The sequence below is a fragment of the Eptatretus burgeri genome, chromosome 5 (genome assembly GCF_056783735.1).
Source record: "Eptatretus burgeri isolate ZD-2024b chromosome 5, Ebu_testis_v1, whole genome shotgun sequence".
NCBI classification, from domain to species: domain Eukaryota; kingdom Metazoa; phylum Chordata; class Myxini; order Myxiniformes; family Myxinidae; genus Eptatretus; species Eptatretus burgeri.
In genome coordinates this window covers 111931499-111947892 of record NC_140965.1, presented here as the reverse complement: position 1 = coordinate 111947892, position 16394 = coordinate 111931499, and the positions used below count along the sequence as shown (strand labels likewise).

General features: G+C 43.2%; 1 protein-coding gene across 3 annotated transcripts in view; it reads left to right on the top strand.

Moving 5' to 3' along the window:
• LOC147027167 (CUB and sushi domain-containing protein 3-like) overlaps window positions 1–16394 on the top strand; it is a 1179270-nt gene that overhangs the window by 893214 nt on the left and 269662 nt on the right. For all 3 annotated transcript variants that reach the window (XM_085883358.1, XM_085883359.1, XM_085883360.1), the window contains one exon: window positions 6661–6741. In XM_085883358.1, the coding sequence (XP_085739484.1) occupies window positions 6661–6741 (81 nt within the window). The remainder of the gene's footprint in view (window positions 1–6660; window positions 6742–16394) is intronic.

Here is a 16394-nt window from a genome sequence, read left to right as displayed (position 1 = left end):
CTGAGCTTCATTAAATTCTGAGATTACCTGGGCAACCTCTGGTCCAGCAATCATCCAGAGACGGAGGGCACTTGGATTGTCCATCAGTCCAACAGCTCCTCCATCACCTTTGATGGATGCATTATTCTGTTCATGAGCATGGCCTATTGCAATGTATGTGAAAAGGCATGCTTGGTCTTCCATGCAGTGAACTTGCCTTTAGCAAATGCTTTTGCGACACTTGTGTGTTTATCTTGCATCTGACGCATACCTCTCAAGTGCATAGCAATCCATCCTGCCTAATTTATATGGCCTCGTATAGAGAGCTGTGGGTGTGATGACATGCTCCTTCATTGGCTGGAGATTTGCATGAAAGACCACCCATGAAATACTATATTCTGAAAAGCTTGCTTGGCTGCATTTTCGAGGAGTTTCCTAGTGTTTTCTAGCCATCTGTATTCATCTTTGACTGCATTTTGCAGCCCTCCTCATTTAAGAGAGAGTGAGCCAGCTGTAGGTACTGGCATCTCCTTGGTGTCTGCGGCTACTGGAAGAAAATTTGTGGAGTAGTGAGGCAATTAGCTGACTTTTCAAACCACCTGGTCTCCCCATGATAACTCTGCCATGATCGGTGCCTTCACCAGGAAAATTGGGATGCCGCAATAAGGATATGCGTTCTTCCACAGTGTGGTTGATGCTGTCCTTTGGAATGAATCCTTGGATGTTGTGGAAGATGGATTTTAGTTGATGTTGTCCACAGTAGCAGATGTGAATACTTTGCCGCAAAGCTTTGGTGGATAGGCAACCTGCTGTCTATCAAATACCCCATTCTCCACATGAGCAGATAGAGATAGCACACGGTCATAGGAAATGCTGAGGTCAAAGTGGTGTCGTCTCTCAACAAGCTCTCTCTTGCAACTTTGTGCATGTAACATCAGTCCAATGTACATTGGAACAGGAGTTTATTGGTTGGTGTTGTGCTGATTTTAGTTACATTGTCTGTTTCTGAGCGTTTGTGCTTGACACCGTTTTATCTAAGCAGTTGTGCAATAGCAATATCTGCAGATATCAGAGAGCCATGAGTTTGATCCTTGATACTGGGTCCCTCTCGTATCATGCATACCAATGTGACTAGTGTTTTAGGAACCAAGTTCTGTTGGTATGCCTCATAGAATGTTCCATCAAATACCTCCCGCTTGTCAAGGAGTTGCTGGATGATAATTATTTTTGCCCTGGCTAGGTGAATTCCATCACTGTAACTTTCATGCTGACCAATTCAGCTCCGATATCTCGATGAAAAATGTCTCCTCAATGTACATCACAACCTCAGCAAAGGCGAAGCAAGAGAACACACGTTCCTGATCAGTGTCAGTTTGGCTGGCTTTCTTAGCTGCTCGTGCCCTGTTGTGCAATGCTGTCAAGCACTTGGCGTGGTATTTGTATTGATGAATAATAATGTATAACTTGCTGAGTTTGCCCAAAAGTTTTGTGTCTTCGGTGAGGGTTACAGTCAGAGACACATGCCTGTCCAACTGAAAAGTGGACGGAGGATACAAAAACGTAAAATGTTCAGCCTGGTCAAAGTATGTGCTCCACCGAGTGCCGTTCTAGTTTCTCTTGTGGCTTCAGAACCAATCTATGAAATATCTATACAAACATACATCTATAATTTTATAATGGCATTCACAACCAACACAACTCCCATGCCTTACCCTCTCCGCTCCCCCCCCCACCCCAATTCCTATCAAAACTGATTAATAGTAAATATCGTCATTTTAAACTTACCCTGTGCATCGACAAGCCCAATATATGACCTTACGATCAGTGTTAAAAAGCACGAAGGTTTGGGTGGAACATGCCCATCTACGAACCTTCGTGTCTTTCACGGCCCATATTGTCAGGAGTTTATGCAGTACCAACTGCAAGACTGCAAGATCTCAACTTTTTTGGCGAGTTGATGAAAAAGTTCTCCAAATCTTTCATTGCTCAGAGGCACACCCCTTTCTCTCAGGTATGTTTAAAAGTATTTTCAGCTTCTTTCAAAGCTCTGTGGGCCGTTTCATGCTAAAATCCTTATCCGGCACACATGATATGCATCTGGCTGCCCCCGATGGACCTCATTTCTAGGGGTTTCTGCACATGTGCACCAAGCATTCAGGGGTGGATTACATCATTTCAAAAGTCACGTATTAATTCAAGCATGATCACCGCCACCAGTGGGAGCAATCTGGCTATTTAAGATTGGCTCGATTGTCTCAATACAGGACAAATTGGAATTAGTGAATCTTTTTGAGAAAATTTCGAGGTCTGCCTCCTAAACTCTCCTAAAAAGACTTCCGAGTTCAAAATTATTGGCAGTCAAAGGATATGATCCATTTTAGAAACCTCTTACACACCCTGTGAGTTCAGCAATGACGTCAGACTCTTTCGGGCATCCGCGTGTGTACAATAATTACATTCACTCTAAAAATGCTCGGGTATGATTCTCAACGTTATTGTGTGGGTGGACATTATTTCCCGAACTGTGTCTGAAATTGTTTGTTCATCTAACAGTGTACGTCAATGTTAATCACGCAACACGAGGTCGATGCATCCTCATACGGATGATTTAACACACGCTAATTTTAGCATGCACCACTCACCTGGTAAGTGTATGAACCAACCACAACTTTTGGCACAAATCAATTCCAGAGGTACTGCACAAGCTGTTGAGATAATTTTGTGATTCGATAATTATATAAGGGCTGCCATGATAACCTCGACCTTGAGGAACTCGCACTCACCTCTAAGCTGTCTAGGCTTGATTTGAATCCCGACCCAGCTATAAACTGTCATCCTGATATTTCGCAAAAAGCGTGATTCATCAATGTGTGTGCCCTCCGTGGGATTGATGTAAAACTGGGTGTCTCATCTGCCGATATTAGTTGCTGGACTTCAAAGACCCCCCTGTGTCCTTTGAAGAGAGTGGGCGACTTATTGCCGGTACCCTGAATAAAACTACAATTTCCTGCTCTCACCCACTCAGTCGAACATCATGCTGAGTCGGTCAGTCCATGAAAGACTTGGACTACAAACATTCCCCTGCCAACCCCATTAGGTGTGAGTAATTATGTCCTTAACAATCTGATCAAATATTTTCAGTTTCCATCCATGGCTGAGAACAAACTGAAGGGTGCGATTGTTGTCCTTTGTGTGTTGCAGTCTCAATGTCTCGAGATTTTGAGAGATATAGGTATCGTGTAATCTAAAGGTTAAGATTCCGTTGGAGTCTCATTTAGTTGTTGAGGATAATTTAGAAGACTTCTTTTTTATTGGGAAATTACTCAATGAATGTGGACAGAAATGGATGGGATTAATTTACAGAGCAGGTTGCTGTTTTCACGGAAAGTGATGGACACTAATTGAGCAAACACATTATGGTGTAGGCATAGAACTGTGCGCAATTGCGATAACAATGCCACTCTGTGCCATTAAATATTCCTTATTTTAGGTAATGAATTGTATGCAGAAACCAAAGCTCGCTGAAGAGCCAGATGACAAAAGTAGAAATGTATTCATTTAAATAATGGGTGGCATAAATCAGTTGCTCTTCACATGAAGAACAATTTAACATTTGTATAAACAGAATTTGGGTCTTTATTTCGGAATTGTGGTAAGGGGGAGGGGGGGTGGCGATTGGGTAGATCAGAAGAGAGGCAATGGTCTGGTGGTGAATCTCCCTCTTGAAATACTGAAGACAAAATTGGAGTTTTGGTTGATGGAGGAAGGAGATTCCACATTCAAAGATCGTGTCAGTACATTAATGTTAAAAAGAGACATTGACTAAATCGCAATCACAAAATGTCCGTGAAGCAGTTTGTCCAACGTTGGAGTTGAAGCAGTTCTCTCCTCTACTGAGATTTCCTTCCGATGTGGTAGTTCCTGCACATGAGGTTTTTGATAATACAGTTGTCCTTTTCTTGATATTCCTCGGAGCAAAGTCTGTGGAAATAGATGGTGATGTCCAATTTTGCACGTCAGGCCGATTGCCCTCTGCTGTGCTTTGCTTTGATGGTTTTGCTTTGGAGCTGATTTGCATAATGGTGCTGCTGAGAAAACAAGGAAATGATTCTCTCGGTCCGCCACCTTTTGGGTGGTATGAGGAATAGATCTGTGTCATGTGAAAGGTAAATCTTGAACGTTTTTTGAAATATCGCATACACAAGCGAAGTTACCAAGATGGTTGCCATAGCAACATAATTGAGCAAAATCACAGCCATGATCGAATCAGGTTGAGACAACGCCATGAGGAATAAGTATCTGTAATAGGAAAGATAAATGTTCGACGTTTTTTTTTTTTAAATATCGTGCACACATAAGTACATGGACGGTCGGTCAGACGGAGCTCAGTTCAATGTCCCCCGTCTCTGACCTTATAGGAGAGGTGGGTGACAACAAAGAGCAGCCTCCACATAAGCCAATCTGAAACTGCAAAAAAAAAAAAAACCAAAATAATTATATTATCAATGAGGATCTGAATGAATGGGGCATGGCACCTTGATAGAGTGTTTTTAATCAAGCAGCATATGGACAACCATCAGTATTCATCCTAATTACTTTGTGTCAATTCGGCCTCACAAATAAATATCAGTTTCTATCAGCCAACTAATGCTCAAAAGATGCTGACATGAAACTTTAATTTGAAAAGTAAATAACGCGCAGTGAAACTAGATTCCCACGATCTTTGTCATTATTTTTTTAGATCTCTATCCTCATTGTCATTCTGTGATGTATACATACATACATACATACACACATACATACAGTAATGTGCAAAAGTCTGAGGCCACCACATCTTTTTTTTGCAACTTTGTAATTTTTCTCTTGCACATGATATAAACCCACACAATCTGCCAGAGTTTTCAAAGTCGACTAGACTCAAAATAATTGTTTTACACCAAGAAGGCAATTCCCAGAGAGAAATATCATGCAAAACAGGTACTTCCAAATGTGTCATTTGAGCAACAATACAGAAGCATTTTGAGACAGGGGAGATATAATAAGTGGATTGGAAGGCCATAGAAACTCAGCAAAACACATGATAAATACCCAAAAATAGGTTCCTTAAGAAATTGGGGGGAACAAAATCAAGTGCTGAATTTACACAATAACTGGCAGAGGCATCAGAGGTTCAAGTGGACTCATCCACTGTCAGAATGTCTATCAAAAGTGGTATCCATGGGCTCGTTGCTGTCAAAAACTCTTGCTGCATAAAAAGCCCACACTCAAACTTTTGTCACTCACCATCAGTCATGTTCTTTATTGGGAAAACCACATTTCAAACTTGGCCTCCAAGGCCAGCTGTCGACTGGGCATCCTCCGTCATGCAAGGTCCTTCCTCGGCACACCTGAACTGCTATCCACATACAAGACCTTCGTCCGCAGCTTGGTGGAGCACTGCTCTCCCCCTTTCAGGTAGCACCCCTGCCTCACACCTTTCTCTTCTTCATGCTGTGGATTAAGCAAGGCCCTCCAAATAATTGGGATCTCTCACAACAAAGTTGAGTGTCTTGGCCTGTTACTTTCACATCACAGACAGGTTGGTGGCCTCTCTATATTCTCTCACCTCCTTTTTGTATTGTACCCTTTCCCCTCTCCTGGCACTGTTCCTCCCAGATTTCTGCAAGGTGCACATGTTCTGCTGGTAACCCTCTTCTTGTCAGTCTGCCAAATCCAGGCTCATTGCTCAGCAACAATCATTTGTTCCTCTTTTCTTTCACCTGTGGAACCAAATTCCACAGTTTGATTCTGCACGATAAAATCCACATTTATAGCCATACTAGTGAGGTACCCATGTGATACACAGTTGGGGTGGGAGGGGGAGGGTGAACATCCGGTTCGTGAACCCCCTCCCTCAAATTGGCTGAATGCCTCATTTTATTGATGCTGCAGTAATATTATCATTTGAAAAATATAATGGTTATCATGATATTATGACGTTGTTCCAAAAATGTGATTTCAACACTAAAAATTCCCAGGACGGCTGTTGAGGGAACATGACATCTATGAAGACATGTATAACTAGAACGGCACTCGCGAGAGTGCATACCTCTGCCAGGCTGAACGGTTTACGTTTTGTATCCCACTGATCGGTTGGATCCGCATCGAGACCTGAGCCGAAATCGAATCGGCTTGTTCGTGTCACCTATCCAATTAATCCCCCAAGTTTCATAATAATCCGTCCACAACCTTTTGAGATATTTTGCTGTACTGTATATCGTTTTTGGCCCATCTCTCAATGGTAACGAATCACTTTAAAAATTCTAGTATTCGGATCTTCACCAAAATCAAATCAAGTGATCCTCATCACACACCCAACCTGTCCACCACATTTCATCAGAATCCATTCATAACGTTTGAGACACCTGTTCACAGGCAGACAGACAGATATACCGACAGACAGGGGTCAAAACATCACTTCCATCCACCTTTGATGATGGAGCTAATGATGCATGTTTGTTCAGAAATATTTGTACACTTTTATTCGATGAAGTGCACTACAAAATGAGATTTATTGTGACAATAATAATGATAATTGTAATCATCATAATAATAATAATAACGAAATGACGATACTTACATTTATCCTGCCAATATATTTCACTGAAAGCCCAATTATTGTTCCCCTTTATCTCCAAACAGCGTATCAGCTCCGTACATGCCTGCCTGCTCCTGACGTCCCAAATGCGCACAAGCTGGAGGAACATGAAGAATTCCACATAGGTACCTCATATCTTGTTTGCAACTCTTATCATCATTCTGTTTGATCCACATAAAAACCTTCATAATCCTTCCTACCTGAACAACAGTCTTTTATCACTTCACATCAGAAATCAGATGATTACTAACTATTGTGCTTGCAATGATTAAAGTAATAATCATCCAAGAGCATACCTTAAGGTAAGCCTGAATTCAGACAGGGCCTGGTGTGCAGCTTTCAAACCTCCTCAAGAACTGGTGTAATCATTTATCGGTCAGTTATAAAAGACTATTCTAATATAGAATTTATAAATAAACAATCAGGGGTACCCCACGTTGCCCAATGATGTTCTAATCCTGTTTGTATTTTGAAGAAATCCCCCAATAATTTTTTTTCCTCCACCCACTGAGGAATGGGGGTCAGGGATCATTTAATATTACCTTTCACAGAGCTGTAAAGGCTTAGGTACTGGAGAATGATTTATTTATTTTCAAAATTCCTTTTTGCCTAAACACTCCCTGGGACTCATTGATGAACCTCTGAAAGTTTGACGAAGATCCGTTTGGCCATCTCTGCGATAAATGGTGACATGGACAGATAGACAGACAGACAAACATCTCTCTCTCTTAGTATAGATGGATATAGGCTATAATTTTATAACAATCGTAATTTGAAAATATCAGGAATTATTTGATGCAAGATGACATTTCCAGGAAACTCTGAATTAGGATGTAGTTCTTCACGTTCTTCAGAAAGTTAGGACAAAAGTAGAACATGGCGTCGTGCCAATTCTGCAAATACTACCTGTTGGCATTATGAGCAACAGACTTATCTCCAACCGTCTTGTATCCAGCAGACTTATCGAACAATTATCCAACAGACAATAGTATGCCCGGTGTTGGCTTAATGGTTTTGGTGGTGGGCTTGGGATCCTAGGATCCGAAGTTCAAATCCCACTCAGCTGTTGCATTAATACCAGGTGGGGTTGACTCTGCCTGTCATCCTTTGGAGGTCAGCAAAACGAGTGCCAGCATGCTGGTATCCTGTGTCGGAGTAGCGACCCGTCCAGGATTGTGCCCAATATCCAAGGAGACTGCTTTGGCAGCACTAATGCTCTGTGCAGAGTATGGTCCCAATGGATGGATGGATGGAACAGACAACAACATCAACTTCAATATTCAACAGACTTGTATCCAACAGACTTATCTTCCTTGACAGGCTAAACATTATGCTCTTGGAATCAGTGCAACAATGACAAAGGAGATAAATTCTCCACAATTGTATCAAACAATTGGAAGCATTACATTGAGTGATAAGCTCGTATTTCTGAGTCATTTAATGCACAAATCAGAAGAAACGGCCAAGCATGACATCGTGTCTTTGGAAAGCAATGGAATGAGAAATGGAGTACAGTACTACATATCATTTGCTAAATTTGCAGAATACAAGTCACCAATCAAAAACACCTTCTTCTACCTAGCAAATAAACATAAAATAGTGTGACGGTTGTGGAACTGGACCCTGGGGGAGAACATCCACGAACACGTAGGATCTCCCAGAATTAGTTATTTCATTAGTTCGTGTACTTGGATAGATTCCCTGATCGTTGTATGGGGGATGACGGACAAATGTGTTGTGTGGGTTCAGCTTAGTTTCCTCCTTCAAAGTAATTGTCCCATTCTTTTTCCTCTCTCTATCCATCTTCCAATCACCCTTTCCATCTTCCAAATCCATAAATCCATCCACCTATAGTCCGTTTGCATCGCCCACTATTTTGTTCCTGAACCTCTGTTAACCACGCCGCCTTGGAATTACTTTTCACACCTTGTGCCAATTATAAATCCCATTTACATTAATTTTTCTATTGCTTCAAATTCCTCCCTTTCTTTCAGTCATTCTTGCACTTTTGATACGGCACAACACACATTTCAAACACAACCACAGAAAAGGCAAGAACAGCAATGGCAGGTAAAAACAGATTTCTGTTCAGGGTGTGGTTTCCTCAAGAGCTGTGGGTGGAGTTTGACGTGATTTCCTTGGAAACAGTTGGAAGATCCAGCAAATGGGGGGCACGCCGCACCGGATCTAAGGGTGCAGCATGACCTTTGATCCTGGTCACTCCGCCTTGCAGGAATTCTGCCCTCTCATGGTTCCGCCCAGACCAGGAAGCTTGAAAAGGCAAAATCCCAGACCTGTTCGATGGGACGAGCTGCACTATAGCTGGGCCAAGCTGTGCTCAGCAGACTGCGTTGTGGCAGGACGGGCACGGGGCGAGTCCTGACAATGGGAGAGCCATGAGGTCCTCAGCATGGGACAATGGTTCCATCACTGACTTACATGATCGTTCTCTTGTTTTCCTCGAAGAACCACTAATTTTTTACTTGAGACGTACCAAAGAGACCACAATTATAAAGAGCTATCAACGATTAACCCTGGTCCCAAGTGGACAAGGTCTGATTTGCCCCTCACACCTTTCCTCTAAGTCTACGCTGCATTTGCCATTCCTCTCAATTCATGCTACATCCATCCATAACTCTGACTTCCATTCCTTCCCTCCCCCCCCTCCCCAACCCCTCCACTTTGGATTGGTGCAGGCCCACTTGTGCTTGCTGGGGTGAGCCAGAGGCCACAACCATGCCTTGCTCTACTTCTTTCTTCTCTTCTTCCTATCTACGTTGCCCCAGAATGTTTCAGATCGCATACCTGTATTGTGTATAGCATAAGTAAGATGCAGAAGGGGTTTCCATAAGTGCTAATGGATTACGATTGCAAATACGTTCCTCCTGATTACCTCCTCTTTTTGACTGGGAATAAATGCTTGCTGTGTGTTTGTTAAAAAGCATACTACAAAACTGCTTATTTGTCCATTCCTTAATTGTTTTGACATGGTGTGTACCCCGGTACAGATGTTCTACCTCACAAATTCACTCATACCGATTGCTAATATTCACCCATGGTTCGCTCGGCCGTACGTATTAAATAGATGGGTGGACTTTGAGGGCAGGTTTCAGGTCAGGTAACGTGGTAGTTAAGGAGCGAGAACCCTGCTTGAGTTTGGTGATTTCAATTGACGTCCGCAGTTCCTTAGCATCCTTCGGGAATGGGGAGTTATCCACGGCTGGCGGCCTCAGGGAGAGAGTACGAGGAACCCCCTCGTGGTAACCCCTGAACTCCGGTTCCGTAACAATATCATGGATATGCAAATACCCACATTCCAAGATCCTCCAGGAGGAAGCGTGAGACTTCGGAAGAAAATTGGTGGAGCATGGCAGAAAAATAAATCATGACAAAAGCAAAGAACTTGAATAGATTAAGTCAACATCTTGATCAGAATATGAAATTTGAACATGGTCCTTTGTTTTCCATTCTTGCTGAGTCAAACACCACCCATCATCATTATTATTATTATTATTATTATTATTATTATTATTATTTTTATTTTGTTGTTGTTTTTGGAACTATTGCTTTGTACAGCATTATGATTATTATGATTTACTGACAATTCTGTCGTTCGATTGTGTGGAAATTTAACCCATGTTCCATCACTTATGCCACTTCACTGTACATTGGACTCTTTTCAGAGCTTTCAGGAACTAATTATGATGGATTGATGAAAACAAAATTGAACCCAACAAAGCAAAAATTATGCCGAAGGACAAAATTGAAACAGAGATCAAGTAGTCATGGAGGATGGCTATCTCCACCGAGCAAGTCCATGATTTCCATTTCCCACAGCCCAATTTGGTTATTGTTTTCTGTTGTGTTGTGTTGAGTGTTTTATGCTGTATGCTCTGTGTTGCAGTTTGCATGTTGCGTGCTGTGTCCCGCTAACTGCATTTTGCTTGCTGCATGCATTGTGTGTCGTGCGCTTTGTGTGTTGTGTGTTGGTGTGTTGTTTGTTCTGTGTTGTGTGCTGCATTTTGCTTGCTGCATGCATTGTGTGGTGCGAGTTGTGTGTTCCATGTTGCGTATTGCATGTTGTGTTGTGTGTCGTGCGCTTTGCGTGTTGTGTGTTGGTGTGTTGTTTGTTCTGTGTTGTGTGCTGCATTTTTTTGTGTTGCAGATTTGTGTTTTGTTTTGCACTTTGTGCGTTGCACATTGTGTGTTGTGTGTTTGTGTGTTGGTGCATTGTTTGTTCTGTGTTGAGTGCCCTGCATCGTGTGTTCTGCGTCGTGTGTTGCACATTGCGCTCTGTGTTGTGCATTATGCGTTGTGCTTGATGGGTTTTGTGTTATTTTCTAGATGTGGGATTTGCAACTCTTTTGTGAGCTTTGAATGACTGTCACCAAAAGTAATACGCCAGATAGTTTATGTACTCATGGCAACCTCAATGCGGATCAGCAGCATGTGTATAAAATGTGGAAACATGATTAAAATCCGATTTCCCATTACTCAACAAATTATTTCCTTGGTCTTTTCTCGTTTTCCTCGGACATTTTTCAAACGGTAACAACTGTAGCATTGGCAACACCATGTTGGAAAGGTTTTATGCGATTAAACCTCTAAGAATAGGAGCATTGCCTCACAGTAATTTCCCTTGAGATGTAATCCTTCTTTCCACCCCGGCTTTATTTTCCCTTCTGGCGGTACATTAACTTGTTTCCTATGAAATGGTGCACAATGAAAAATGCCCTCCTCATCCAATTACCCAGTCCATCAAATAATTTCCTAACTGCACCACAGATCGATATAAATGTACATACAAGCGAGTACAAGAAATACTTCGCTCTGTAATGGCAGGATCACTACTTTGTGATGGCATATCATCAGGGACGTTCAGTAAGTACGATGAATGAGACTGCCAAAAGTCCAAGACAGACACACACACACACACACACACACACACACACACACACACACACACACACACACACACACACACACACACACACACACACGTATGTATCTGTACATAAACGCACGCACCAATGAGATTTTGTGAATAGACAATATAATGCATGATATAGCAATATTATCTGCACCAATAAGTGTGTGTGCGTGCATGCGTGTGTGTGCGTGTCAGTGTATGTCCTACATAACTCCAAAGGCATAAAACCTAGCAGCCTGAAACTTTGCATGCATACTGAGTGAACTCCAAGGAAAGGCAAGAGTGAAAATTGGGTGTTTGGGTTAATTAAAACACCCCTCTCGAAGAGAATTAACGGAATTATTTAATTCTTTCCTTTATCAGGCGCGGCCTCGGTCACCGCTCTTTATGGGGCCTTAAGCCGCATCCTCGGCAACCTCGCTGGGGCCTGAAGCTGCCATGTTTCCTGGCCTGCTCAACCATCCCTTGACTTAGGACAGGCCGCAATGATTTCTTCATGATAAAGTTATTTTTCACTTTCAACACTCAAATTCACGAAAGCCTGTTCATCATAGCTACAAATCGATAGGTACTGCACTTTTGTAAGTGCTATAATTTTCAAATTAGAAGCTTGGAGAGATTTCATGCATTATGTGACAGGATTTTCCACGATCGACTCTAATGGACTAATTAAAGTACATCATCAAAGTATTATGTCGGTTTTGAGGATTGGATGTCATCAGGACTAAATAAGTTTCGAAATCTGGAGTGAAATCTGATAATTTAAATAAATAACGAGTCTTGTAACTAAGCCGATATATCGATTTACTTTAAGCAAGCAAGGTTATGTTCCCTCGTTCTCCATACATACACAAGAAAACGTGTTGTTTCCAAAGCATTAAACTTATCTTTTCAATTGTTTGGAGAATTATATTGAGTGAACAAAAAATTTAGGAACGTGCCAAAATTAACCAGCATCATTGAGCAATGTGATTTAATGCATTCACTGCAAGACCAGAGGGACTGCTTATCCATAGCGTCTGCCAGATCTGTGTCTATATTTTCGGAGGTTTCATGAGGTGCTCTACGGGGAATCAAAGCAAATCTGGTGGAAAACGTACGTTTTAAAAAAAAGTTATAATTTTTCCGAGACCCCGAACTGATGTACCACGTGGCGCGTGCACAGGCGTGCAGGCAACATGGTGGATTTTCAGCAATGTTTATTTCAGGGGTGATTAAGCTTTGTGATGTCTCCAGGGTTGTTCTGCATTGAGCAGCAATACTTTTGTGGATAAAGTCATCATTTGAACGAATTCATTTTATTTCATTAACTGCTGTGTTTGTTGTGAAGACCGGCTTTAAAGTTGAAGCGATTCGACATGATAAGCAGCGAAAGCCTGGCCAGCCTGGCCAGTTCCATATCAACATTAAATTGCATTGCTTGCTTAGGAGCTTCTGCCACTTGATAAGTGCCCGTTGTCGATAGCGGTACCGTGCTTTGTCATTTTGAGTGAATCGTTCACTCACTGCGGACGCTTTTGCAGCACCATGTCATTCAGAGGGAGTGATTAGTGCTCTGTCATTCAGAGCAACTGATTCTTGCTCTGTCATTCAGAGTGAGTGGTTTGTGCTGTGTCATCCTGAGCGAGCAGTTCATGGTCTATCACCCTGAGCGAGCAGTTCGTGTTCCGTCACCCTGAGGGAGTGGTTCGTGCTCTCTCCCCAGGTGTGAGTGGCTCATGCTCCCTCACCCTGCACAATTGTTTTGTGCTCCATGACCCTGAGCAAGCAGTTCGTGCTCGGTCACCGTGAGCGAATGGTTCATGCTCCATCACTCTGAACGAGGGAATTGTGCTCCATCACCCTGAGTGAGTGGTTCGTGCTCCGTCACCTTGAGCGAGCGGTTCGTGCTCCATCACCCTGAGCGAATGGTTCGTGCTCCATCACCCTGAGCGAATGGTCCGTGCTCCGTCACCCTGAGAGAGTGGTTCGTGCTCCGTCACCCTGAGCGAGTGGTTCGTGCTCCGCCACCCTGAGCGAGTGGTCCGTACTCCGTCACCCTGAGCGAGTGGTTCGTGCTCCATCACCCTGAGCTAGTGGTTCGTGCTCCATCACCCTGAGAGAGTGGTTCGTGCTCCGTCACCCTGAGCGAGTGGTTCATGCTCCGTCACCCTGAGCGAGTGGTTCGTGCTCCGTCACCCTAAGCGAGTGGTTCGTGCTCCGTGCTCCGTCACCCTGAGCGAGTGGTTCGTGCTCCATCACCCTGAGCTAGTGGTTCCTGCTCCGTCACCCTGAGCGATTGGTCCGTGCTCCGTCACCCTGAGCTAGTGGTTCGTGCTCCGTTACCCTTAACGAGTGGTTCGTGCTCCGTGCTCCGTGCTCCATCACCCTGAGCAAGTTGTTCATGCTCCATCATCCAGAGCGAGTTATTCGTGCTCCATTATCCTGAGCAAGTTGTTTGTGCTCCGTCATCCTGAGTGAGTGGTCTGTGCTCCATCACCATGAGCGAGTGGTTCGTGCTCCGTGCTCCGTCACCCTGAGCAAGTTGTTCATGCAACATCATCCTGAGCAAGTTGTTCATGCTCCGTCATCCTGTGCGAGTTGTTTGTGCTCTGTCATCCTGAGCGAGTTGTTCGTGCTCTGTCATCCTGAGCGAGTTGTTTGTGCTCCGTCATTCTGAGCAAGTTGTAAAATAACACCCAATTTCCGAGCCGTTTGCTGCCGTATTAACGTGTTTTCTAAATTACCAAGCAAATTTTTTTTCCCCCATCCATCACACACAGCTATTTTTAACATTAATGTTTGTGAACATATCCCTGAAATGTCTATATAAATGGAAAATTGTTTTTCAGTGAAAGCAACTGGAGGTTTTAGGGTTGTATACAGTACGTAGTGTCGTCGGTAATCACACTGACTCCAAGCTGCTGATTCCCCAAAAATTGCCGAAATCGGCCGAGCACTAGTGTGTGTGTGTGTGTGTGTCTGTGTCTGTGTCTGTGTCTGTGTCTGTGTCTGTGTCTGTGTCTGCGTCTGCGTCTGCGTCTGCGTCTGCGTCTGCGTCTGCGTCTGCGTCTGCGTCTGCGTCTGCGTTGTTCATAAAGCATAACATGTTCTGTCTGATAACTCTCCCACACCCACTTCTCTCTCACTCTCTCACTTTCTCACTCTCTCACTCTCTCACTCTCTCACTCTCTCACTCTCTCATTCCCTCTGTCCCTCTGTCCCTTCCTTGTTCTATGCCCGCCCAATACAGTGCTGCGCCCCCTCCCAAACCTCTCTTACACTCCTTTCCCCTCTCTTTGTCTGTCTCTGTTTCTGGACATATCTGGATGGTGGTTATGTCTGGACGGTGTTTGTCTCTGGACGTGTCTCAGCAGGGGTTGTCTCCTTATCTGTCTGGATGGGAGTTTAGGTCTGGAAGGTAGTTCGTCTCCAGTCGTGTCCAAGTGGTGTTTGTCTCAGGCCAGCCTGTCTCCGGACGCATCCAAGTAGTGTTTGTTTCAGGACGTGTCCAGAATGGAGTTTATGTCTCATCTCTGGACGTGTCCGACTGGTGTTTGTCTCTGGACAGTTTGGCTCCGGATGCATCTGGGCAGTGTTTGTCTTTGAATGTGTCTGGGCGGTATTTATTTCTGGACGGGAATTTGTGTCTGGACATTTCCGGCCAGTGTATGTCTCTGGACGCGTCCGGTGACATACATCGACTCGGCGTGTCCAGTAGGTGTATGTTATGGGATGCGTCCGGGTGGTGCTTCTTACCGGACACGCCCGGTCGGTGTTTGTTGTTGGACAGCTTGGCTCTGGACGCGTTTGGGCGGTATTTATGTCTGCGCGGGAGTTTGTCGATGGATGGAGTTTGTCTATTGATGGGAGTTTGTCTCCGGACATGTCCGGGTGGTGTTTCTCTCCAGGCCGTGTTCATAGTATGACCAGTAGAAGGTGGATTTCAGACATTATTTTGTATCAATCTTCACTATTATTCAATGCAGAATCATTTTGATGAAACAGTATGAATTGCAATTAACGCTCCACCTCATGTCTGCCTTCCCTTCCCCTCACCTCGCACTGTCTTCCCCTCCCCCACCGCTCCTCGCGCCCCCAACCCTCTTTGCTCCCTCTCTCTCCTCTCCTTTCCCCTCCACCTCTTCTCTCTCCCCCACTCTCTCTCCCTCCCCTCTTTCCCTTCCACCCCCTTTTTCTCTCCCCCCACCAACACATTTACTATCCCCATCAGCAAACTGATGAGTGTTATTTGCGATTATGTATATATATATATATATATATATATATATATATATATATATATATATATATATATATATATATATATATATATATATATATATATATATATACACACATATATCCATCCATCCATTAGGACCATACTCTGTGCAGAGCGTTGGTGCTGCCGAAGCAGTCTCCTTGGCTATTGGGAACAATCCTGGACGAGTCGCCACTCCGACACAGTATACCAGCATGCTGGCACTCATTTTGCCGACCTCGGAAGGATGACAGGCAGAGTCAACCCCACCTGGTGTTAATTCAACAGCTGAGCGGGATTTGATCTCAGGACCCTAGGATCCCAAGCCCACTACCTTAACCATTAAGCCAACACCAGGCATATATATATATATATATATATATATATATATATATATATATATATATATATATATATATATATATATATATATATATATATATATATATGTATATATGTATGTATGTATGTATGTATGTATATGTATGTGTGTGTGTGTGTATATATATATATATATATATATATATATATATATATATATATATATATATATATATATATATATATGTATGTATGTATGTATGTATGTATGTGTGTATGTACTT